We start from the raw sequence: 27,830 nt of genomic DNA on the forward strand, positions 1-27,830 counted from the left end.
CTTTATTTTTTAAATTGCCAGCACGCTGGGGCCAGGAGGGGCAGCAATGTGGGGAGCTCAGGGGGCAGACAGGGGATGCAGCTGGGTGGGGCAGCAATCCACGGGGCTCAGGGAGTGCGCAGGGGATGGGGCTGGCAGGGGTCCCCTCATGGTCCCCTCCCTCCTCCTTCAGCCCCCCCCACCCCCTACTTCCTTGCATGGAGCCCAGATTCAGCACCGGGGCAAGGACCAGCCATAGAGACACTCTGGCTGGCTGCCAAAGCGTCTCTGTGAAGGACCCAAGCCTCCAGTTGCTTCAGGGCACAGTCCTGGATCGTGCCCTGCCCCTCTTCTCCCCCCCGGGGTATTTTTTGACCCCTGGATATCCAGTGCGGTGAACATTTTTTTGAGATGCTGCAAGAGGCACATGAGTGCTCATCTGCACGAGCCCATCCAGTTCATCTGGCAGCAAACCTTTTGGATCCTCAAGAGAGAGGACAACATTTACCAGAAGATGAATCATCTACTACTCTTGATACAGTTATGGAAGTAGCTAAGAATGTCCCCAACATCAGTGAAATAGCCATGATGACAGACATTGCCGAGTACTGCGCAAAAGAAAATCTTTGGAACAAAGACATCATTTGGTCAGCAGCAGAGACTGTCTCCTCTCACATGGTGGAAGGGATGCTGTAACACTTGACTGTTGTTCAGTATTGCCCTAAGGATCCTAAGCATTCCAACGGCAGCTTCTTATGAACAGAACTGGAAGGCTTTCAGATCAATCAAGACAAAAAAGAGGAATAGACTAACAAATAAACACACCACTAAGTTTGTTTCTATTTCTCAAAATCTCTTGCTTCTGGAGAATCAGTCAGAAGCACAATTAGTGAACAAGATGCAGTGTGATGATAAGTTGCCCTTGCCCATAGACTCACTGGTAAAACCATGCTTTAGCAAAAGAGAATGTGGTTCAAGTAGTTCTGAATCAGATCTCTCTCAATCTGATTCTGAAATGGAAGAAATTCTACAGATAGTGACAGTGAAACTGGAGGTGCCACAATGACCTCAGTGGAACAGAGTTAAACTCTGATGAAGTAAATGAGTGGACAAGCATGGCATATCATGCACATTCTTTGGGTGTGCTAAAATGAATGTGTCAACAGTTTTCAGTGCCTTCGTTATTTTTTCTTAAATTTAAACAAACAATGTAAGGGAAGTACATGCTATTGTTATTATCTTTACATTTTTACTATTCCAATAAAAATATTTTCTTTCCACATAAAGCTTTGAATTTGTTTGACTATAACATTTAAATCACATTAAGTATGCTGTATTTAATTTTTTCCTAATCAAATATTTCAGTTCAAATACTTGTAGCTATTGGGACATAAAATTAACATGGCATATATTTAGTAAACAAAATGAAAAATATAAGTCAAATAAACATGCTAAATCAGATCATGCTCTATTTAGGGCACTGGAAATTTTTCCATAAAACCCACCTCTCTTGTCTCCAACAGTATGCATTCAGAGGAAAAAGTAAGTCTCTAAGGCCCCTGGCACACATTACATGTAAGACATGATTAACCAGTTAATCACAAGTTGTTACCCAACCATATGTTAATTGCAATTAATGACATAATAAAACAAGGAATAAGCCACAACGTTATTACATCAAAAGCGTGTAATAAACTTTGTGGCTAGTTCCTATCACACCATTAAGTGAACGTGTGGCCAAGCTGTGGCTCCCAGATGCTGGGTACATCCCCACCACTGCCTGGGAGTCCAATCAGCTGATGAGGCTCCCAGCTGCTGGGGCACATCATGTGCCCTCATGGCTGGGAACTGTCAGCTGAAGGGGCTTCCAGCTATGGGCAAGCACAGCAGCTGTGAGCCCTGTCAGCTGATCTAAGCTTGCAGCATGGTGTGACCTCCACAGCATAGAGACCCATGAGCCAACAGGGCTGCCAGCCATGGGAGCTTGCCACTTCCCAGTATGGATGTGAGAGGACCTGATGCTTGATCCCACAATTGCACCACCTGCCAAGCATCTGTCCCATCAGACTCTGCACATCAGACCCTGCAGCAGACCATGCCAAGTATATGCCACGTCAGACCCTGCCACACCTTTATCTGCATGTCTACCGGGGTCCTAAGATGAATACTGTGGCTTATATGAGGACATTTAACTTCCAAATAAATTTTTTCAGAATTGTTTAGCTCATATTCAGGAAGCAAGTAAATGAACTACTGCATACCAACCACTTTTGTAGATTTTGCCTTTAGCAAATGGTTTATCACTAAAAACATTAGAACAGCAATGAGGATGAGGTAGATAATAACCCTCATGGCATGGACATTCAAATCATTTAAAAATATGAAAGTAGATACCGCAGCATTATTATTATTCAAAACTGCTTTAAACAAATAATTTCTCATCTAGTTCCCCTCTCTTTTATTGTCTGTCCACTGGGTTTTATTTTAAAGGTAAATAAGAGTGTCCCCATTTATCATTTCTATATAATTATTTATCTCTATTTTGTCCTCTTAGTTGAGCTAAACAGTCTTAATATTTTCCTCTTCTGAGGAACAGAATTTAAAACACAAACTCCTTAATTTAGCTTAAGTAGTAAACAAATATAACGCGTATAACGACAGGTGACTGAATTGTACCACTGGGTTTCAACAAATTGCTTCATCTTTCAATGCTTTTGACTTGCATTCCATCCTACATCTGTCTCGTCTAGGTAAAAATGGAAGCACATGAGAGCACTAGAGACAGACACACACCTCCCACTCTGCGTTCAAGAGTGTGCGCGCACGCGCACACACACACAGAGTTCTTAGGAAAGTGGAACTCAGAATCAATTAAGGTTGCTAGGCAGACAAAATATTATTATGAATGTGCTGCACAGCAGTGCCATAACCCTTTATTTTTGCTTTGCCCCTCAGGAGATCCCCAAGGAAGAAAACACTTTCCTAATATCCAAGTGTGCTGTAAATTCAGGATTCTATTCTTGCATAAATGTTGACAGATAATGAAGTCTCAAAGCTTTGCTTATAGTCTCATGATAAACATGGATCTACCATACTGAGCTATCTCACTAGTAAAGACTTGAACACAAGCAAGGCTGGCCTGATATTGCTATATTTTCAACAAACTGCATACATTTAAAAAAAATACAAATGGAGTCCAAGTGTTTTGGAAAGAAACCCTTTGAAAAATATTTAGACAAATTCTTCCAAAGACTAAGTCTTATAATAGAATCAATAGGAGTGTTGTTCAAATAAGAACCACAGTAATAATTTATTCCAAGGAAGGAGAAACATTTAGGAATTAGTGTAAAAAAAAAAAAATCACAGACTAAAACCAGAGGCCCTTCAACAAAGTTTAGCCCAGAGTTGACTTATATGGGAGTTAATGTATTTATGCAAATCCAAGATGAGTCTTCTCCCCCCACCACCTCCAAACAACATGGAGAAAAGCCTCATCTTGGACTCAAGTACATTATGGGGCAGGCAGCAGCTTAGCTCTAGCTTTGGCCCCAGGGGTGAAGCAGGAACTAAGCCACTGCCTGCCCCAGGCCAGGATGGCTTGCTTGGTGGAAAAGGGGGCATGCAACGAGGGGAATGCAGAGAGAACCTGCTGCTTGTGCTCCCCTGCCTGTTCCTGCTCTCCCCCCCCCCCCGACTCAGGCTCCAGTCCCTCCAGCCCCAACTTAGCCTGGCTTGGAGCTGCTGCTGCTTCTGACTGGGATGGGGAGGGGCCAGGTTGGGGCTGCACAGTTGCTGACTGTTCTGGTCCAAAGCAGAGCTGCAGCAGAAAGTTAGCAGGGGTAGCATAGAGTGGGGGTAGGGCAGCCACAGGCAGAGCAGAAGTTGGGTGAACAGTCTACATGGAGGTGCAGGGGGTGGGAATGGCAAGCTGCAGGGAAGCAGGCACAGGAGAGCAAGGGTCAGAGGTCTCATCCTGCACCACTGCTTTCCCTGCCACAGTAGTTTGGGGGGGGGGGGGGGGGGGGGGGGGGAGAAGTGGGTAGAGAAATTTAAGACAACCTTCCATTCATTAGATTATACATGTGGAAAGTGATAACGCATTTATAAACTTCCATATGTAGAATCTGTTTATTAGGAGGGGTTGTCTTAAATTCAAACTCATTTGGATTCAGGTAAATACAGTAGACACATAACTTGTTTAGAAGCCATTGCAAAATCCTCTAGGCACCATAAATACCTTTGTAAATCTACTCTCAAAGGATTTAATATAGTATTGCCTCCGCTAGAATAGTTACTACAGAAAGACACATAAATAAAGCATCTAAAATTTGATTACATGGCAGACCCTATTAATTTATTCATAATGATCATGGGTTTTATCTCTGGAATAGAGACATATTTTCCTTTTCATCAGTCAATGTACATCATTTGTCCATATTGGTTTTAAGTAGTAAAAATCTGCAGAGCCTGGCCACATATACATTTTCCATCCTTGGCAGTGTCTCCCCAGGCAGTTATTCTGGCAGATGGCCTCCTAAACCCAGAGCAGTGTAGACGGGTCTGCAGGGTGTTCTGAGTAAGTTAATTACACTTCTGAGCGGCAGTTTCAGTTAGCCTCCCCTCATGCCAAATAGCCCACATGCTCTGCAGAGTGGACATAGCTACACTGCTTCCAGATGAAAGGACTGCATGCTAAAGGCACTGCAGCATGCTCCATGCCTGTACAAAAGGTAATACAAAAATATTTTTATATATGCAGAAATATTTTGGTGGCTATTCTCTTTAAATGCCAGATTTGTAGATTTTAAATTATTAAAGTGAAAAAATATAACTGAAGTGGGATAAAGAAGCAGCAACCAAAGCGCATTGCTATCTTCCATGTTCAAAGAAAGTACAACATGAGAAACTGCAGGTAATATAGGTAGGAACTATTAAAGCCACTGTCATGGTAACAATGGATGTATCCCCATTACAGGAGTTTCCCCTTATGAAGAAATAGCATGGACAAGTTATTTCGTTGCCATCAGCCTCTTGCTTGCTTCTTGTCTTCTATAATATTTAAGGTCCTGGACCAAAACATTTTTGTGCTTATACTGGGAATGAAAGGGGAGGAGACTGGTAAAGCAAAAAGCAGTACCACTGTAAAAAGCTAAATCAGATAAAACACACATTTTAACTCACTTCTCCAAAACAAAAAGATAAAATAAAAATGGAAGTCCAATACACAGATGATTAGTGCCCTTGTTGGTTGTCTCAACAGACTAAAAAATTGCATCATCGCAAAAACTTTCACTGCTGTATACATCTAATACAGAGGTGGGCAATTATTTCAGTTGGACAGCCGCTTAATAAATTTGGTGAGCTGTTGAGGGACGCAAAGGCAGCCTCCTCCCCTTGACAGGTTCCCTCCCCCAATCACCACCTTGGAACTGGAAGTTCCACCCCTACCCCTGACCTTTGCCACCATAAGCCTGGCCTGATGGTGCATGGACAGGGAGCTGCAGGGAGTCATGTACCACTGGGCCAGGCGAGATCCATGTTGCCATATGTGGCTCCCTGCTAGAGTGCTGGAAACCCCACAGGGAGGCATGGAGCTGGCCCTAGCCCAGCCTGCCTGTAGTGCTGGGAGCCCCACATGCTGGCACAGAGCCAGCCTGTGCTGCCATGTGCAGCTCCTGGGATTCAGCTGGAGCCACGCACCACTGGGGAGCTCTGCCTGCAGTAGGCCAGGAGCACCCTTAGAGCCCATCACTTGCTGCTGCTGCAGCTGGCAGCAGCAGTGGGGGCCATACACTGTGGTGGGGGGGCCCATAAACCCAAACCCACCCACTCCTCCTACAGGCAGGAGCTCCCCTCCCCACTCACCAGCTATCCAGGCTCACGCTGCGTGCCTCCACATGGGGCTCCCAGATGGAGTGCTGGGAGCCCCACGGAGGTGGGGGCACAGAGCCCACCCAATTTAATGGTGCACAACCTCTGAAAGCTCGCCTGCCACCAGCTTTCAGAGGGGCAGCCATGGGTGGTAATAATTATTTTTTGGAAGGGCCCCACAGGTTGGATAGAATGGCCTGGCAGGCTGGATCCAGCCCACAGGCCGTATTTTGCCCACCCCGATCTAATAAACAAGCAGAAATGATCCCTTCAGGCCACTGCTGAGGCAAGTTTGAAAGGTGGTATGGCTAACCTTCCATGGGTACTGCACTTCGGATAACTGGAGAATCTCTGATTCCAGAGCTACAAATGTAGCAATGTTCCTAAACAGTATATCTTACCCCAAACAATTCAAAACTAACAAAAGAATGGCTGAGAAATAAGGCAAGAGTTGATAAAGAAAAGTATGCAGCACTATTTCAAAATGTATTGTCATGATTATATTATAGACAGATTTTAAATGCCACTTAGGTTAAGCACATTCTATAAGAAACGTAACAGGAACCACAGTATCTAGAAAGCACCTACACATTTTTGGATACAAAGTAAAGTTGCACCCAGAGAAAATTAGTTCTTAAAAAGTATTTAAAAGCATGAAAATTAAAGGTTGAGAGAAGTAGATAATATTCTTTCTGTAATTGAGGAAACATGACTATAGTCAGGCCAGATTAATTTTAATACCAAAATTAAAAGGTCTGGCTAAAATAGAGGAACCTATAACGGATCCTCACTATAACTTTAGCTAGAAACTATCACCCTCCCTGAATAGCTAAGACTGTTTTAAATGTGTGTCACTGGGAAATCATCATCTTTGTAGCTGTTTGACATTGTAAGATGAAGCTAATGACATACTAAGAAACAAATCAGTTCTTAAAAATGATATCAACTCATGATAAAATAAAAGTTGTTGTGGAAGTGATGCTTACCTGGGAGCTGCCATACTGGCTTTAAAATGTTAAAGGGTCTTAGATCTTAGCATTACCTCTTTTTACCTCACCCCAAATCTCTACATATGCATATGTGCATATGTGTAATTTATTTTAATTTTGGAAGTCTCTTGCCAGAAGCAAAGAGAGCTGAGTGCAAAAGTGTACCGCGCTCATGCTGATATTTTGTTATTGCCATGCAATAGGCAGATTATTCCAATAGTATCAGATTTGTCTTTATGCAGTAAGCAGTAAATTCAGTTTCTTCAGGGGATTTGGGGTTCAATGATTCCTCTTTCACAAGGAATAGTTTGCCAGGTGTTGCAAGGAAACTAAATGCATAAATCAATTATGACAACTTACAAAATAAAAATTCCCTTTCCTTATGGGCACAGCTATAGGCACCAAAATGGCCCCACAGTATGCCAACCTTTTTATGAGCCACCTGAAAGAATTCCTCAAGGACCGTACCATCAAACCCTTGCTATTCTTAAGATATATCGATGACATCTGCATCATTTGGACTGAAAACCTGTGGTCTCTGATTGAGTCCCATCAGAAATTCAACAATCATCATCCCTCCATCTGACTAGATCTCTTGAATACTCCAGCACCAACATCTCCTTTTTAGACACGATGATCAGTATCAAGAATGGTAAAATACAGACCACGTTATTCAAGAAACCCACAGAACAACATAATATCTGCACAGAACCAGCAATCACCCTATACACACCAAGAAAGCTGTGATATACAGCCAAGTCCTCAGATACCACCGAATTTGCGCTGAGAACAACATCTGGGATTGCCACCTCACCAATCTTAAAAAGGCTTTCACCCAACAAGGACACTCCTCCATAGAGACAGATCACATGTTTAAAAGAGCCACCTGGATACCAAGTGAAAAATCGCTGCAATAAAGAAGAAAAACCCCCATGATTCACACACCGCTGGTTATGACATATCACCCCTCTCTCAAACCCATACGGAAAATCCTCAAACAATTACAACCCATACTAGAAAGGGATCCTATTCTTAAAGAGATCTTCCCAGAACCACCCATCCTAGACTTCAAACAAGCACCAAACCTCGCTAACCTCATCACCAGAAGCAAACTTCCTCAGGCCCAGAACACACTGAATGGATCCAGACCATGCACAAGAAATGCAAAAGCTGCCAACACATGTCCACCACCCCCACAATTACTACACCCCACAACAGAGCCATTAGTATCCCTGCACCTTACAGCTGCACCTCCAGAAATGTAAATATATCTCATCCAATACACCAAATGCCCTGATGGAAAATATGTAGGAGAGACCAAACAACAACTGTGCACTAGAATGAATGCACACCAGAAATCCATCAAACACAAGAATACCTAATTACCTGCAGGGGCACATTTCTCACAAGAAAACCACTCTCTCTCCAATCTCTCAGTCCTGATCCTCACAGGAAACTTACAAAACACTTCTCAGAGACGAGCCTATGAACTTCACTTCATCAATCTCCTGGATACAAAAAATCATGGACTAAATATAGACATTGGATTTATGACACGTTATAACCTGCCTGACATCTGACTCCCCTGGTATCTCTCCACTGTTTAACTGCTACATTCATCCCCTCTTCTTCCCCACACCCAGCCTGTCTCTCACCCACTGACTCCTCAATTTACATCTTCACTGACTGCCTATCTTGTATGCATACCAGCCCAGCCTCTGGCTTGTTTACTATTCATTCCATCCAGGAAGAGCACACACCAACTGCAGAGACTTCCTCAGCCTGACAAAGGTTTTTTAAACCCGAAAGCTTGCTAAATTTTTTTTCCAACTACTTAAGTTGGTCTAATAAAAGATATCAGATTCACCCAAAGAACCTTGTCTGCCTATGTGCTTAGACCAAGACGGCGACAACCTGCACCCCTTTCCTGATAATGAATTTCTACTAATCATATCATAACTAAAACTTCTGTTTTAAAATATCCTAATGCTCCCACAATTAAATTTTTGTTCCCAACTGTTGCAAAGCAGCTAGAATGCTACCTTTCAGCAGACAAGGAGAAAATGTGCTCTCTGCAAACTAGAATGCAATTCTAATATTCAGACCTTATAGAATTCCCCACCCCAGGCTGCCTTTTTTTTCCCCAACCAGCACTCCAAGCACATAAAAGGAACAGAATAGTGAACATGAGACTATTAGGGAACCTTCCCCCACAATTATTTCTGTATTAACTGTCTTCAGTTTCACATATATAAAATGCAAACTTTTCAGACTAAACTAATATTTTCCAAAAGGACAAGTCCATTCAAGATTTATACTATAATTTTCAAATTCAGCATAAGTATCTATAATTATGCTTACAATATAAAACACAGATACTGTCAGTGTTTGTAAAATGCCAAATTCTGTATGCCTTAATCATGAAAATCTCTCATCAAAGCAAGCCCTAAGAGGGGCTGAGACAATTGCCACGAGCTTGCAGTCTTTTGTTTTCATCTCCATAAACAAGGCATTGGAAATTAATAAAAAGAAACGGTAAGAAATAAAACACGTATCCACAGAGTCAGATTAGTGCATTTCAAAGCCAATGAACAGAATTTAAGAACTTCTCTCTTATAAATAGGATAATGTTATGGGGTGTGTTATGGAAAAGCACTACCATTCAGCTTGGAGCAGCTTGCCAGACAGAAAATTCATTTATAATATTGATAATTTATGAGCCATAAGGATGCATATGATAAAGAAGAAAAGAGGCAATGTGACCATAATAGCAGGAAAAATTAAAGGAAGGCAGGTTACCTTAGTAAATATGAAAGGAAACCTGGCTTTTCTTCCCTCTCATACTTGGTGTCTCCTGGATAAAACCATTTTTATAGACTCCATAGCATAGATGCATGGATTTTTCTCATGCCAGAAATACACTAAAGAAAGGGAAATGGCAGTCATTTTTTTGCAACTTGGAGCAAAGAAAAAACCTAGCTTCAAGTTTCTTCCCTAATTGCTAGTTCCCTCTTGCCTCTACTGGTCAGGTAGTGTGAAAATGCAAGGATCCTGTACAGGGATGTATAAGACTCTAGAAGCAACACAGCCCTGTAGATAGGGGCCCACTGAAATCACACTGAAATAAAGGGTTTTTCTTGGCGAGTGCGGAACCAACTTTGCGGGCCTTTTCACAGTGGTCCCGCACCCCAGTGCTGATTGGTGGAGAGGCTGCCATCTTGTCTGCTGCCCTTTGTGCCACCCCACCAGCCAGCGCCTTCACCTCCCAGAAGTGGGGAGCACTGGCTCTACTTAATTTTATTTTTATTAAGTTTTTTTGGGAGGATTGGTTTTGCAGAGAACCCTGGATTTTGTGGTTTCCATGAAATCTTCAAAACTGAATTAAGTAGGTCCCTGCCATGGTCATTTGGAATTTTAGACACTGTGTACACACTTGCAGGCTCCAAAGATCAAGCAAAAGCAAAAGCACAGAACTTTTAAAAAATGTCACTGGCATGTTCAGCTATTAACAACTAGTCTTATTTTATTCATGTGAGATAGCCCCTACAATTACCAATAATAAATCAATTTTGACCTGTCCTTAACTACTGTTTTATGACATTTATTAAACTTTTATGACATTTATTAAACTTTATCTCAGTCTCAACTACTTGCTTTACCATCTAACCATACTGTAGTTATTGTTTTATAATATGTACCGCAGTTATCAGGTTACAATTCTTTGCTGATCCAACAGTATTCACATAACTATTTCCAGTAATAACATTTCTTATTGGCTTAACCTGAGCTGGCATTTTTGGCATAATTATTTCCTATCATTAGGTCAACCTGAGACTCAAAAAATTGGCATCCTGTCTGCACATTTTGCAGAGAAATCAGAGGTACCCAATTTTTTCTTTTGGGAGACTAAAATCTTACTGCTCTAAAGAGACAGAGGAATGATGAGAAGGGTAAGCTAAATTATCCAAACTACCTGATAATTTTAAAGAAGACTTTTTAAATGGCTAAAATTACATGCTTTAACTGCAGCTTACACATCTCTAAATGTAGGTTTAGAATAAGAAATGAACAGAACTACCTGTGCATTTTTGCATTTTAAAAAAATGAACTTTCTTTTGACAGGTTAACCAGTTCCTAAATGTACTTTCCAGTTTCTTAAATGTACTCCAAACAGTGAGACAAAATTCTTCTCATTCAGAAAACTTCACCTACGTACTAAAGGAAAAGATTATTTGTCTTAATTAGTGATGAGCATATAAGATGTTTGTATTAGTGTTCATATTAGGACCCTGTCTAAAAGGGAATGTGTTTAAACTTGATTTGGCAAAACTGGTGCAAACATTTTTGTAAATGCTGATATCGGTTAAAAATGGCTTATTGAGATTTATTTCGAGTCAGCTTAAAATAAAGCAAAATAAACTACTCAAACTGAAATCTCAGTGTTTATACAAAGGCTTATATCAATTTGAATCAGAAAACAGAACCTGTGTTTTGAATCTGCTCTAGAGCCCAATGACAAGTGCAGGTTTGAATCCAGAGATTTACATTGAATCCAGGGAGTCTAAGTTTAACATTCTTGATTGATTCATCCCTAATTTTAACACAATACGATTTGAATGCAGTAGGATCTATATTAGACATTATTTAACTGCATTAATCTATTAAAATAAATGACATACAAAAAAAAAACAGGTAAAAGTTTTTAAACTGAAGAGTAGTAAACTAGTATAATGAATAAAGAAGCACCAATATTTCATATGCATCTTTACAAAAGACCTCAGTGAACTTTTATAAGGTTTTCAACAGCCTTGTAAAACAGGCAAGGCATATATAGAGATAAGTTCACTGACCATTGCAAAGCAGATTCCTCTAGGACAGAACATTACAGGTGTATAACATGTTATCTTAGAAACTGAAAAATACCGTAAGCCAAGAAAAAGTGGACAGGGGAATTTACAGATACACATTGCTAAATACAAGCCAAATTGAAGTTTCAAGAATGCCCTATAAATAAAAGGTGTGTGCATATGAAAATAATTAACTGATAAGGTGCCAGCAGAGGGCACTCTAGAATTTATGACAAAGTTCTTAGGCAAATGTTGATGCAACTTTTTGTCATTGTGTACTAAAAGTTTCCTTTCTGTACTTCTGATTATACTTCTATGACACATTTACACCAGGGTTTATACTCGTATAAAGGAAAGTTAACAAGGAACAAACAGATGACAAGGAGCTTTACATGAGTGTACCTTACAAGAATCCTGTGTAAAATTACCCTAGAAAAAATCTGGGCTATAACTACACTGGTATATCCTATCTCTCTGTAGGTGTCATGTGCCCCCTTCTATCCTGCATAGCCATTAGTACAATGCAAACAAGTGACTATTACATTCCCCACCAACTAGTGCCAAGGCCTTGTAATAGTGACTAATGTAGTGTATACTCCCAAGGAAGTTGGTCTTCTGTATGCTCCAGACTGGTATAATTTACAGTCGTGGTCAAAATTGAAGCAAGTTACAGCATTGTGAAACGTGTCACATGTCTTGGCCTTCTTTATTAGAACTTTACTGTTATTACCAACTTTGTGTTGTGCAAAGTACAGTTGCTTAAATAGTAAGTCTACTAAGATCATTTTAATAAGACTGTGGTGTTTATTCAAAATATAGTTCCTTTTGGTTCCCCTAACACTACAAACTCATACTAGTACTGACTCGAGTATTAATTTGAAAGAAAGTGCTACCTACACAGAGCCTTGTCTTTATAATTAGCAAATTTCCTACACGTTTTCTTCCTCCATTCTATTTCCATTCTGTACACAAAAGGATTTCTATTAAACCAGATTTTGAAATCATTCTTTAATAGCATGATCTTTCATAGCAAAATTTATCTGAAACTGATAAAGGGCTGGAGATGTTTTTTCCACTCTTTCTCTCACTTTTCCACTGCCTATATTCTCCTTCCTCTCACATAGATCCTTCCTAGATTCTCAACATAGGGCCCAAGCTAAGGCAAGAGACATTACTGTGAGGCAAAAGACCTTTACAGGATGAGGAAAGAGCTCTATTCACAGTATTCCTTTCACATGTTTATCAAGAGCATGCAAGCAGGTCCTTTGATTTGAAAATAAAGTTATATTTAACTATTCTAAGCTGCCAGTTTAATTAAACAGTTTTTGTTGCAATTCCAAATTTTGTAGCTTCAAAACACCCTTGCCAGAATTCATTCAGCCAAAACACATTTTTTTGTTTGCTGCCACCTGAGTATATAGAGTTTGGCTCTGAAAGGTATGTCAGGACCTATAACACTGCACCACATGCATATGAAATGCCTGTTAGATGCCAACAGTATGTGCTATACTCGGTTTGCTTTTACAAAATGCATGTGTTCAAATCCCCAAGAAAGGACTTGGACTAAACTCCCCAAAGCCACGCCACAACAAAATTCCTACTGTTGTGGTTACCGTATCTGTTTTCTTCCTAGTAACCTCAGGATATGAAGATTATGCCCTCAGTTACATTTTAGTTAGTCATTTGTGTGTATATATTCGTGTTTATCAAATTTTCAAGCACCCAGAGAAAACCAGATCCATTTCACCAGTCTGCTTGTATGTGCTGTAGTGCACCATACACCTGAGTGTAATATGTTTGCGGATACGGACTTTCAAACAGGTAAGAGTATCACAACCATGCTGCCTCTTCCATGTTTCTAAATGGATGGCGTGACTGACATGAAAAAGGTTAAGAATTATTGCTGATTTAGGATATTACTTTACACCAAAATTCATGCATGATAAATGCAGGTGATTTCAAGCAGCATTGAGGCAAAAAATACTAATGTGTATTTTATTTAATAACAGCATTCAAATTCTCAAAAAGTGGAGGTGAAGTAAAGAGGAGTGCAGTGTGAGCATCTGATCTACAACATCAGGGTCGGTAGAGTCAAAGTATCTGTCCTACAACACCGGGAAAGGTTGAATAAAAGAAAGAAAAATGAACACAATAATAACATGAAAAAGATCGGTTGGGGGTGGCTTAAATAAAAGAAGTTTATTTCCAAAGGCTTCGATGATGGCCACACAGATAAAGCCATTCCAAAGTCAGGCAGGGAAGCTGCCCAGTAAAACTGTTGAACAAGATAGCTGTGCTAAAAGTTTTTATTAAGTTTTATATTTTTCTCCAAACAGTCAGGCTGTAATCAATTATAGCAGAAAAACAGCATGGAAGACTCAGTTTCAAAGTCTAGCAGCTTTGTTTTTAATATACTACATCAACAAATTCTAGTGAGTGGAACTTCCATCAGTAAAACACTAAGCTTTTTACAAAGGAAACCTAACTGATGTCAATTATTGGATTATGACCATTTTTCTTAGAAGAATGAAAAGTACTCTCAGGGTATGTCTACACCTGGAGGCACAACATACCCTGAGAGTACTGCAGACAGGTGAGAGGGCAACAGATGTGGATGTAATTATAATATAGCATTGCCATATAATTAATATAGCATTCATTATAATAAAGCACTAGTCAATATTTTGTAGGAGCACACTCTGCAACTACCGGAATCTAATTACTGTTGTAGTAATAGGCTGGGCAAAACCTTTTTCTGGTTGATAACTGGTTTTCAAAAAAAAAACTTTAAAATTGAAAGCGTCTGTTATCCCCAAAATTTATCATTATTATTATTATTATTACTTGTATCATTATTATTGCTAACAAGAAGAACAAGAAGAAAAAGAAAACTCCCAAAAAGTCCAAACATTTAATTGAAAAAAATGACAAATTTCCATTTTTGGTCAAAACTTTCCATTTTACGAATTTCAACCAAAACCATGTACGTGTTGACTGAAATGTTTTGGTTGCTGAAAACTTTAAAATGTTCAAATTTTTTATTTTTGTACAAGAAGCTGAAATTTTTCCAAATAAGAAATTTCTGACATAATATATATATCTATATAGATATAGACATATATCTATATATATAGGAGTGCATATTGTCTCTACGTCAATAGTTTGTTAATAAATACTGCATCAGTGGATGTCACTTATGAATACGTACTGTTGTCCATGGATTTTGTAGAAGAAAAGTTTTGTAGAATAAAAGTTGCTGGTGTGCATTATAAATGGTTTCCTGAGTGCAGCTCTTTATACGGCACTTTTAACAGATGAGGAAGCTGTAATGCATATTGGTCTGCATTAAGCGTGTATCAAGTACAATACCCTTTTAAACGGGAGCATAGAGATTCATCTAAATGAAGAAATGTCATTCACAAGAGGATGACATAGCTTCCTTTTAGAAATAGTACCCTTTTGCAATTTCAGAGAAAAATGTGTACATCATAAAATTTGACAAGTCCGCTGCTGTGTAGAAAAGGCATAATATTTGACCACCCAGCTCTGATCCTAAATATCTGAGCCACTCCCCCATTCCAAGTTTCCATGGACAGTACTGTCATGGACAAACCTCTTTCATGGGATAAAGAGCTGGAACTAGAAACCACCCTTTTTAACCAGAGTGATATTTTCCATAGAGAAAATATTTTAAAATGAATAAAAGTATTAAAGAACGTAGTAACAAAGTATTAACATGCTGTTTTACAGATAGAGAAACTCATGTCTAGAGAGGTCAAGTAACCGGGTCATGCAAAATTACATAGCAGGTAAATAAGGAATACAACTCATTACTCCCAATTCATACACAGCTTAATCCAGTACTCAACAGAAAACTTATTTAGTAAAAGACCATTGAGCTTATTTGGGTTGTCAGAATAAATTTTCCTTAAGGAGAAAAATTTGGCTTATGTCAAATAGTTACATGGTGTTTAATCAAATGTTATATATATGTATACATATATCATCTATATTATACAATAGAATAATATGTTTAAATAGCTTTAATTTAATTCTGTATAACAGTAACATATAAATGGAGAAAAAAGTTGCCAAAGTGCCCAATGATCCAAGAACTCACCTGAACTATAAAGCGTCTCAATGAAACTGAAGGAGGAAAAAGGAGCTTTTTACTCAATATGAAAAGCATGTGTATATTAGAATGAGCCACTCTGCTATACAATTCAAAATGTTTGAGCAAATAACTCTCAGGGAGGTGGAATGGATCCAATGGTATTTTATCAAGTTTATAAGCATCCTTCCTGTTCTCAAGGATCATTTTGATAGCTAAGGTTAAGACTACATCTATAGAGTGGCTTTTTTAGTATAAATATCTATTCAACTTAGAGTTGCAGATTTAAAAATAACATACTTAAAACTACTCCTAATTTTTTCTGATTTTTCCCTGTGGTCAGAAACAAAAGAATTTTTTCAAGAAGGGTAGGGAAAAGAGATTAATACATATCTGGAAACCATGAGTTCTTAGTGTAATTCTAAAACATCAGGACCATTTTTTTTTCCACAGACAATGAGACAGATTTTATAAGTGGATAGACTTTGTGGATCTCCTTGTGACGTTTGGAGAAGAAATGAGTGACAAGTAAGCTAGAATAATTCCCCTTGACCCCTTCATCATCCCATGGATGCCTAGCATGAAAGGGAATAAGAACAATACCAGAAATACTGGAATACGATCTATGACATGAATTTTTATTTATTAGATTGCTCTATATATAAGATTCTATTCTTTTCCAAAATTGCATACAATTATTTATGTCCCCCAATAAGGGATATTACAGCATAAATTTAAATTTATTTATCTGATTAGAATGGGGAAGAGCATCTTTGGGCACCAGCTGGTTGACATCGGGCCAACCTAGCAAGGAGGGTTTTAAAATTAGGTTTCACTGGGGTTGGTGATCAAAACCCTCCAGCAACAGAGCAGGCAGTCCAGAGGGAAAAGGACTAGAGGAAGCAAGAGCCAGAGAGCTACAGGACAGCAACAAGTAGCACAAAAAAGGAAGCGAGGATGTCAAAATACATCCAACGCATGTATACAAATGTGAGAAGTATGGGGAATAAACAGGATAAATTGGAAGCTGCAGCCTGTGAAAAGGACTATTATCTGATTGCCATCACTGAGACCTTGTGGGACATCTCTTATGACTGGAATGGGAACAACAAGGATTACACTCTGTTTTGGAAGGGCAGGGTTGGGAGAAAAGGTGGTGGTGTTGCCCCATATGTCAAAAATTTGGCAAGAGACCGATGTGGCTGCAAAAGGAGCTTCTAAAATGCCTCAAATGCAAAAGGAAAGCAGGTCACCAAAGACATGTACCAGGAAATAGCAAGAAACTGCAGTGACAAGATCAGGAAGGCAAAGGTAAAAAAAATGAGCTGCACGTGGCAAAGGAGGTTAAGGACAACAAGAAGAGGTTCTATAAGTATAATGGGCAGAAAAGAAGGAACAAGAAAGCTATGGGTCCACTGTTAACAAGTCAGAGGGAACTCTTAACTGAAGATACAAAGAAGGCAGAGCTACTCAATAGCTACTTTGCCTCGGTCTTCCCAAAAAATTAGGCTGCAGCCAGAGACCTAACAGGAATTATCTGGATAAGGAAGGGGGCAAACTGAGGGAGAAGATAAGAGATTATCAGAGAGCTTTTGTTATGGCTGAATCAATTCAAGTCAGCAGGGCTGGATAAGCTTTATCTTAGGGTCCAGAAGGAACTGGCAGAGATCTCAGAGCTCTTAATAAAATCATGGGAGATGGGCCAGGTAGCAGAGGACTGGAAAAAGGACAAAGTAGTGCCCCTTTTAAACAAAAGCAAGAAGGAGCAACTTGGGAAGTTCAAACTGGTTAGGCTCACCTCAGTACCTAGGAAGTTGCTGGAGCAAGTCCCAAGGAAAGCCATTTGCTAGCATCTGGAGGAGGAAAGGCTGATCACAAGCAGCCATCATGGATTTATGAAAAAATAAGTAGTGTCAAACAAACCTGATCTCATCCTTTGACAAAATAACTACTTGGGTAGATGAAGAGATTGGTGTAGATATAATGCACTTGGATGACTACACAGTCTGGTGGGTGGCGAATTGGCTAGAGGGTTGCACCCAGAGAGTTGTAGTGGATGGATCGGTATCGACCTTGAAGGGTGTGGGCAGTGGAGTCCCACAGGGCTCGGTCCTAGGACCGATACTCTTCAATGTCTTCATCAGCGACTTGGACAAGGGAGTGAAGTGTACTCTGTCCAAGTTTGCGGATGACACAAAAATGTGGGGAGAAGTAGACACGCTGGAGGGCAGGGAACAACTACAAGCAGACCTGGACAGGTTGGACAAATGGGTGGAAAACAACAGAATGCAATTCAACAAGGAGAAATGCAAAGTGCTGCACCTAGGGAGGAAAAATGTCCAGCATACCTACTGCCTAGGACATGACCTGCTTGGTGGAACAGAAGCAGGAAAAGGGATCTTGGAGTCCTAGTGGACTCCAAGATGAACATGAGTCGGCAGTGTGACGAAGCCATCAGAAAAGCTAATGGCACTTTATCGTGCATCAGCAGATGCATGACGAATAGATCCAAAGAGGTGATACTTCCTCTCTATCGGGCACTGGTCAGACCGCAGTTGGAATACTGCGTTCAATTTTGGGTGCCACACTTCAAGAGAGATGTGGATAACCTGGAGAGGGTCCAGAGAAGGGCCACTCGTATGGTTAGGGCTTGCAGGCCAAGCCCTATGAGGAGAGACTGGGGCATCTGGACCTCTTCAGCCTCCGCAAGAGAAGGTTGAGAGGCGACCTTGTGGCTGCCTATAAGTTCATCACGGGGGCACAGAAGGGAATTGGTGAGGTTTTATTCACCAAGGCACCCCTGGGGGTTACAAGAAATAATGGCCACAAGCTAGCAGAGAGCAGATTTAGACTAGACATTAGGAGGAACTTCTTTACAGTTAGAGTGGCCAAGGTCTGGAATGGGCTCCCAAGGGAGGTGGTGCTCTCCCCTACCCTGGGGGTCTTCAAAAGGAGGTTAGATAGGCATCTAGCTGGGGTCATCTAGACCCAGCACTCTTTCCTGCCTATGCAGGGGGTCGGACTCAATGATCTATTGAGGTCCCTTCCGACCCTAGAATCTATGAATCTATGAATGCACTTAGACTTCAGCAAGGCTTTTGACAAGGTCTTGCACAACCCTCTTATAAACAAATTGGAGAATTGTGGGCTGGATAAAACTAGTACAAGGTGAACAGATAACTGACTCAAGAGCTATAAGCAAAGGGTAAGTATTAAAGGGTCTATGTCAGAATGGCAGGAGGTTTCAAGTGGACTCCCACAGGTGTCTGTCCTGGGCCCACTGCTGTTCAGTGCGTTTATTAACAATTTGGATGCTAGCATGGAAAGCTTCTTGAGAAAGTTTGCAGATGAAGGAAAGATTGTGAAAACATTGAAGGATGTGAGTGCCATCCAGATGGATCTCAATAGATTAGAAATTTAGGCTAGAGTTAGCAGAATGAAGTTCAATGTCGACAAATGCAAGACGCTACACCTCAGGAGGAATAATCAAAAACACCAATACAAAAATGAGGGACACTTGGCTGGATGGCAGCTTATGGAAAAGGACTTGGGAGTCTTGGTATGCCACAGACTTAATATGAGTCTTCAGGGTGATGCAGCCACACAAAAGGCCAATGCAGTTTGGGCTGCATCAATAGATGTGTTAGGTGCAAGACACAGGAGGTGATACTCCTTACTAAACACAGCACTGGTTAGCCCTCATCTGGCCTACCATGTGCAGTGCTGGGCTCCATGCTTTAAAAATAACATGGAGAAGTTGGAAAGGGTCCAAAGGGGGACAATAAACATCAAGGGCTTGGAAGGCAAGTCATATGAGGAGAAGCTGAAGGAGCTAATCTTGTCCAGCTTGAGAAAAATGCTCTTACAAGGGCATATGATAGCAGTCTTCAAATACTTGAAGGGCTGCCATAAAAAACAAGGGAAGCTCCTTTTCTTTCTCACTGCAGAGATGAGGATACTGACCAATGGCTTTGAGGTGCAGGAAAGTAAATTTAGATTGGATGTCTGAAAAAACTTCTTTACTGATAGAATAGTGAGGCAGTGGAATGGACTGCCTAAGGAAGTTGTGGACTCTCCATCACCAGAGGTGCTCAAGAGGAGTAACTTGGCCACTGGATGGGGATGATTTAGGCATAGCTATGTCTATGTTCTACCATGGGTATTTCCCATGCTTTTGCATTTTGCTGCTTGCTCCTGCCCCCCGCCCCCTTTCCCTTTTTACTGCTATATGTATCCAGGTGTTTTTAAGCCTCCCCAGTGGCACTGGATGTTGGCTTCAGCTAAGGCTGGGGACTTCAGCAGGGTTGTACCACTTCTCCTGCTAGGAGCAAAGGTGGAGGTTCCTTGCTAAAGCATCTTGCCCATCTGCTCAGGATCAGAGCAATTGTCGTATTTGGAGTCAAGAAGGAATTTTAACCCATGGTTAGACTGGTATGCACTGTGGGGGTTTTACCTTCCTCTGTAGCAGGGGGCATGACCTTCTACCTGGAACCTCTTGAGCATATACTGACAACATTTTATAGAAGCAGAACATTGGCTGCTCCCCTACTTTACCTGTGGCAGGGTGTTAGGTCTATGTTGTGTCAGGGTAAGAGTAGTCTTATGTAAAATTTAGATTATAGTGGTTTTAGATTATGATGGTATGGGATTGCCTGGACAGGGCTGATCCTGCCTCAGGCAGGGGGTTGGACTAGATGACCCCTGGAGGTTCCTTCCAGCCCTACTTCTCTGACTATGACTAAATCACAAGATGAGTACATCAGAGAATGCTTACCAGATTACATACAAGTATGTAAGAGTTAAGTAGCAGAGTGAAGGTTTACATTATGTTGAGAATACTGGCATGATAATATACATACACAGTAATATAATAGTGATTGATCAGACAAAGTATTATTAGCTCACTTTTTTTTTTTTTTTAACAGCATGCCTGCCAATTACTCATCAGGAATAGCTGACAAAAAAGCACCTGACACATAGTAGCTAACTTCAGTGTGTATATTACTTGACATGTATCAACACAAATGTCAAAATAAGTATAATTTATTGGAAACAGAATCCCAGTCTCAAATTATACACTGCAAAAAGAGAAACCCTGAATGCCTGCAGTGAATTGCTTTCATGGGGCTTTTATAGCTTGAGAAGGTTTTGTTTTATTTTTTGCAATTAAAAAAATTTAAAGTGTAAACAATAAAAAAAAAAAACCTCTCTAGATCAGGTTTTGTTTACAATATTTAGGAATAATAGTATTTGGATGACTGAACTACTGAGGCAACAGCATTAAGAATCCTGGTTTCCTACAGCTGCAGTTTATTTATGTGCGATTGCTATAACATAGCTTGCGCCTCTGTGGAGTAAAATTGTGGATAGGTATAGAGGGAGGGATGGGATGGACACGTGCTGACCAGAGCGGGACATGTCCAAGTGAGAGGGAGGTAAGGCTTTGTCCCCACTATATAATTTGATGAAGGTCGGAGCTCCTGCCAGAAAAATGGTAGAACACAAGAAACATTTTTCAAAAGGTATAACTGGTTCTACTACTTACCACATTCTTCTCTTTCACAGCAGCCCCTGTAGGCCCCTCTCTCTGCATAGCACTGCCTTTTAAAGCTGTAATAATGAATGCTTACTGTAGTACCTAGTGCACAACATATATGCTTAAGAAAGCACATTTACCTTTCACCCACTAAATATTATTGTCCTGTTTGGACATGAATGCTTAAAAAAAAAAGAAAGATTTCATTACAGAAATCACTGAGACAAGTTGCTAGCACAGCTCTCTTTTTGAAAATGTTTTGAAATGAATGTTGCTAGTCAGAAGTCACTGAGGGAATGTGGTGATTTTTTCAGCACTCCCCTCAGTTTACCTTGAAAACAGAGGCAAATTGTTTCCATTTCTTTATAAAATGAGCTTTAACATTAAAAATCAGTACAGCATCTCCTAAAAAGACCTTTTCTTTTTTAATTCAGGAGCATCTCAGGAACCAAGACAAGCATAGGGCCTTGGTGTGCTACCAGCAAAAACACTATCTCTAAATATGAATGAACTGCAATCGCCACTAATTTTTGCTACTGATCTGACGGGCGGGGTTTGGGGGTTTTTTTTGTTTTGTTTTTTTTTAACGAGAGCGCAGCTTTATTTTGTTAATTTTTTTGCATAGGCTGACTGATTAACTGGTAAACCTACCCCTCAACATCAATCTGAACGCTCTTACAATGTACAAAGTCACATAACTCAGGCAGCTTGGCATTGTATGGAGAAGACCGCCATGATCAGCATTCAACTACTCTTTGTATTCTTTTCCCCTACTTGAGGACAGGCCCTTGTCATTCTAAATTAAAAGAGCTTGGACTAGTGAGATTATTATAATGAAAATATATGCCACTGCTAGAATCTGGAAAAAGAAAGGGGAATTAATCCAAACAAATTTGGACTGGCTCAGTAATCTATCAGTGAAAAAATAATATAGCAAGCAATATATTAAGCTTCTTTTTAGTTCAACTTCACACTTGCACATTCCTTTTCCCTTTCAGCTCTATTTAGTACTTGATCCTTGATCAACAGAACAATTATGAATGCCTCAAGTGGGTATCTTAATAGTTTCACTTCTCCTAACACTACCTTAAACAAAGAGAGAGAGACAGAGTCATATTTACTACACATATGCAGTAGGGGTGTGTAAGGTTTGGTTGCCTATTCGATTCAGAGAAAATTCAGCCCAATTCAGAGCCCGAATCACCAAATCCGAATTAAAATCAGGAGACAAAAAAACCCTCTCCGAATCGATTTGGAAAAGATTTGAAAAAAAGATTAAGAGATTCAGTGATTCGGAAGGGAGTCTTGAAGGGGAACAGAAACTAAGAAGAGGGGGAGCAGAGGGGAAAGACTGACATCTGTAGCTGGCTGTGATCTTTCCCTGAGTCCCCTTCCAATCACAGTGCTCAGGGGGAGGGACATAGAAACAGCATATAAGCCTCTGTCTGCAGCCTTTCTGTCCAATTTGAGAGCTGTTTTTGCCTGAGCAAAAGAGAGGCGGGTGGCTGACCCAGAAACAGGTGAGCAGGAGGAGATCTAACCAGTACCGGGAAGGCCCTCTATTACAGGCTACCATCCCTGCTGTTTTCATCCTGCTGTGCCTTAACACACACACAGTCACACGTCACAAATTTTGCTTTCAGAAGCTTGAGGTGTAGTTTCCCAAAAACCCCTGCACCTATTTCCTTGAAACCTGGCAGGCTTCATGGCCTCATAAGGGGCTACTTTCCCTGCTGTTTTCATCCCACTGTACCTTAACACAGACACAAAGTCCCACATGTCACGAGTTTTTCTTTGAACAGTTTTAGGTTCAGTTTCCCAGAAACCCATGCACCTATCTCCTTGAAACTTAGTAGGCCTCATGACCTCAGAAGGGGCTACCATCTCTGCTGTTTTCATCCAAATCTGCCAACAAATGACAAAGTTATAGGTATTTCAGTGATTCCCCATTATAATCTATGGCCAAATCACTGAATCTCTCTGAATTGTTACTGAATCTTCTGAAGCCGATTTGGCTGAATTGATTCGGGACAGTGATCTGAATCTCTGAATTGAATCACTGTCCTTCAAATTGGCTGAATCCAAATCCAAATCAAATACTTGCCTATTCGCACAGGCCTAGTATGCAGCCCTTCAAGATACTCACTAAATGACCCCATCAGCAGTCATAGGAAGGGCAATCCATTTAGAAAAAGTGAGTGGCTTCTCTGAAAGCAAAGGTGTGCAAAGGAATAAGTTTATAGATCTTTCTCATTTTTATGTTATTTGATGTAAAGTTATTTAGATTCCACACAGAAATAGTTTCCCCTCATCTTTACAGCTAAGGTTTATTTACAAAGAAATTAAGGGTGAGGAGGCTGAGTTACAGAAACAGATCTTTATTTGGTAGCAAGCACAAGAGGCACGCTGCAAAGGGAAATTAATTTGATGTTCTAGTGGTGGGAATGTGACAATATAGCCCTCTCTGGACTTTACAGGTTGTCACACAATTAACTGGCTAACTGCACATTTACCTGAAGACCAGCTCCACATGCAAAGTACTTACCATGCCATAATAAGCTCTAACCAGCTATGATGATTGCACATATAGCAGGATCTCCCCAGTGACTGGAAGTCCATGCATGTATAGCAGGGGTGCACCATGTCCAGGTCACTGCAATTAAGGGGATTCTCAGCCCCGGCAGCTGCTGACTCTGGGTCCTGGCAGCATCCCACAGCTGCTGGGACCCAGAGTCCCACAGGGCAGCACACTTCCAGGTACTGAGACCCAGCTGGGTCCTGGAAGCAGCAAGGTGCATCTGTGATCACAGCAACCATGATCTTCCAGCCCCAGGGGTTTCACGCACCCCCATGACTGATAGATTGCACCAGCTGCATTTCCCAGCCCTCACAGCTGAGAAGGCTCACAGCTGCAGGAGCTTACTTCTTGCCAGTACAGGGGGAGCCCAGGATCAGGCTCTCTTTGCACCAGCAATAAGGTGCAATGGGATCTAATGCACAATTGTGTGGATCATGCTTTATAACCCATTGCACCTTTACCTGCATGTATAGAGGGGCTTATGCCTTGCAATAGATGTTGCTGATCCATCAAAAATCCATCTCTGCATATCACATTCAAAAAGACACTCAGTATCATTTGAATGACAAAATATGTCCCGTAAAAATGGCAACTCTTACGTTTTACTCAGTAAGTTCTTCAGGGAAGGAACTATATTTTTAATCATCTTTAATGTTACTGTTGCAACTGCACATACAAATAATGGGTATCATACTTTGTAGCTTTATTGTAATCTAAAATGTTTACAAAAATACAAAGAAAGAACAAGAGGCAGAGGAGCAGGATATATTTTCATTATCTGTGCTTTTTACAATTGCCTAAGGAAGTGATACTCAGTCCAGACTGGCTCAAAAACTGTGTGGAGCTGTCACATTGTCAATCAAAGAGCCATAATAACTTATACCCATTTGTTAGTTGTGACAAGTGCACTGCTGTTCAAAAGAAAAAAACTGCAACAGATTAATTTAACTTTTCACACAGGAAAAGTACCATGATTAGTCACTGCAAGAAAGAACATACCCAATGCACACAATAAAAACAAAATACCTCTGATAATTTCTCCAAAAACACAGCAATAATCTGACAAGCCATCAGTGGCTCAGAAACCATGGTCCAGTATCACTGCCTAAAATACACAATAGGTCAGGGATGGGTAAAACATGGCCGGTGGGCTGGATCCGTCCCACCAAGGGATTCTATCCAGACTGAGACAGGTCCCTCGGCACACCTGGCTCAGGTGCAGGGGGCAGCCTGGGCCATGGTGTAAGGAGTGACCTAGAAACCTCTACTCAAAGACGAAGAAGAAGAGAATGCTATGTGAAGAATGCCCATCTGCAATGATAAGGAGGAGACAGTCTTAGATAAAGGGGGCTTGAAAACAAAAGAAGAAACAGAGTACTGGGTTAAAGGGCTCATTAAAATACTAAAAATCACACCCCTAGGTGGGGAAAAAGTATGCTAATGAAACACACATGTATGTAAATGAGATACATGGCTAAAGCACAGGTATAGAGACATGCTCAGTAAAGAACTTCTTGCGTCACTCACTTATAACCAATCATTAAACAAGCACGCTTGCGAAGGCTTGAAAACTCCTGTATAAAAGATGCTTAGAAGTAGTAGTAGGTGTGCTTGTTACGTGAATTATTCCGCTTGCACCTTTTATTGCTAGCAATAAACCTTCTTTGTACTTTCACCCCTGGTATCTTCATTGGCCTTTGCATACCGGGCACGATCCCAGACTTGAGCTGGGGCACAACAGTTTTTGGCACCCCAGATGGGACTGCCTTAGATAAGGCTTTGCCCGGACTAACTGACAACCAGCCGACCGCTCCTCCGGAATGAATGTCAGGCGCACCCCGGGATCTCTTTTCCTGGTAAGACTTTTGCTTCAGGGAGAGCTGGATCGCTGAGGCGGCAGTAGCCTAACGGTGCAACGCAATAGAGTGAAAGTACCAGTAACAGGCACTTGGGTGAGAAGGTAGAAAGGGCATAAGGCCTACCATCAGTACGCCTATCTGGGATTATCTCTGTAAGTATTCTGTCTGGCCCGAGTCCAAGACCAGTGATTTTTCCCCTGTGAGGACGAGGACTAAGAACAGATCCCTGGATCCCAGGTAAGTCGGACGGTCAGAACCGGGAAGGCAGCCCTGAGATGGGTACCATTAACAGTAAGGTTAGGGAATGTACCCCCCTCTCTTGTGTATTGGGACATTGGGCAGAATTCGGTGGGGATCCTATGACTAAGAAGAAAGCTAAATTCTTCTGTGAAACTGCGTGGCCACGCTATAAACTAGATGATCAAGAACATTGGCTTCCGGAGGGAAGTGTTAATTATAATACCATCTTACAATTGATTTTGTTCTGCCGGCAGAATGGTAAATGGGAGGAATTGATGTATGCACAAGCATTTATGTCTCTCTGTAGGGATAGAAAGGTTTTGGATAAACGTGGATTGGGGGAGGGGGTTGGGATCTGTAAGGTGGCAGTGTCTCGACCAACTGAAAATCCTGTCCTGGAATGTCCGGAGCTGGAGGTTCCACTCCCTTTGCCACCTCCACCTTATCCTCCTCCTCTTCCCCCTCCTCCTCCTCATTCGTCTGATTCCTCATTGGCATCCGCTCTTCCTCCTTCTTCCCCGCCCCCCCCCGAGGCAGAGGTTGAGAACACTCCCCAACCCAGGGATCTGGAACAGCACCGACCATGGCCGTCAGGTGCTTGGCAATCTCCAGAACCCCCAACTTCTCCTGATATAACCCCGGGAGGTGGGTGGAGAGTACAGTTAGGAGCAGACTCCGGGGTTAAGGGAAAACATCACAGGGAATCTGATCCTGGCCGTGGGAAGGGAAATGGGGTATTTACCCTAAGAGAACAAGTGGTACCCGGACCACTCGAAGATGATGGTGAGCCAACCTACCGTTGAAACTTTGTGCACGTTCCTTTCACTACCTCAGATTTGTATAACTGGCGGTACCAGCGGCGGGAAGGAGAGGAGGCAGCACACGTGTGTCCCGCACGCACATGTGCCCTTCTTACCAACCAACTGACCGGAGGCGGCGGAGGCAGCAACAGAGGAATCGGCAGCAGGGGCAGCAGCAGCTGATCCCCCGAAGGTAAGTGGGGCGGAGAGACCCGGCGCAGCTGAGCCGGATCCGGAGGGGAAGCCCCCCGGGTCCCATATAGCTGAGCTGGTAGGGAGCCGCGCTCCTGAGCCGCACGGCACGAACAGAGCGCGCCTGTTTGCGCGCTCTGTAAGAGCACGCCGGCGTTTGCGCGGGCGTTTGTGCCGGAGGGCGGGCCAGGAGGGGGACTCCTGTAGGGGTAGGGCATAGACACCGTGCAGGTCTACAAACAGCAGCTTGTAGAATGGTGTCTACGAGGAGTACTGCTAGGGCCTCTGCCCAGGGGGACGAGGCTACCCGGGGCAGGTCTGAGGCCTCCACCCAGACCGAGCCCATGGGGGAGCCGGTGTCCCCCTACCTCCTGGCCTGTGGGGTATCCCCAGCAGGGCCGGGGGGAGAAGAGATTGGGGGCCCCCACACCTGTCCAGCAGGTGCCCGTCTTAGGCCTCTGGAGGCGCAGGTGAGGGAGCTCCGGGAGGAGGTTAGCAGGCTGAGGGGTATCAGGGAGGCGGAGGATGAAATTGATAGTTATTTCCTTTCCCTGCAGGCCCAGGCACCAAAGGAAGAAGCACCCCGGGGAATACCCTCCACAGCAGAGTGGCAGACGGTCACAGCCAGGACCGGAGCGGCACGCAGCGAACCGGTACCAGCTTCTCCAGTCCGACTGGTGAACAGGTACGAGGCCCTGGCGACCCTGCAGGAGATGGAAGGGGAGGAGGACACCCTTGGGCAAGAAGAAACACCACGTTCTTCACACTCCAAACAGATCAAGAGATCCACGATGACCCAGAGGAGGAGGCGACGAGTGCTCGTCATAG

The 27,830-nt window shown here is 42.0% G+C and overlaps 1 protein-coding gene across 5 annotated transcripts in view; it reads right to left on the bottom strand.

The window, feature by feature from the left end:
- Positions 1 to 27,830, bottom strand: part of PIEZO2 (piezo type mechanosensitive ion channel component 2) — a 537,727-nt gene that overhangs the window by 370,394 nt on the left and 139,503 nt on the right. Inside the window, exon 3 of one of the 5 annotated variants that reach the window (XM_059724249.1) lies at positions 21,343 to 21,407. The exons of the other annotated variants lie outside the window; for them this stretch is intronic. Coding sequence (XP_059580232.1) covers positions 21,343 to 21,407 — 65 coding nt within the window. The remainder of the gene's footprint in view (positions 1 to 21,342; positions 21,408 to 27,830) is intronic. 5 annotated transcript variants of the gene reach the window in all.

This window comes from Alligator mississippiensis, chromosome 3 (genome assembly GCF_030867095.1).
Source record: "Alligator mississippiensis isolate rAllMis1 chromosome 3, rAllMis1, whole genome shotgun sequence".
NCBI classification, from domain to species: domain Eukaryota; kingdom Metazoa; phylum Chordata; order Crocodylia; family Alligatoridae; genus Alligator; species Alligator mississippiensis.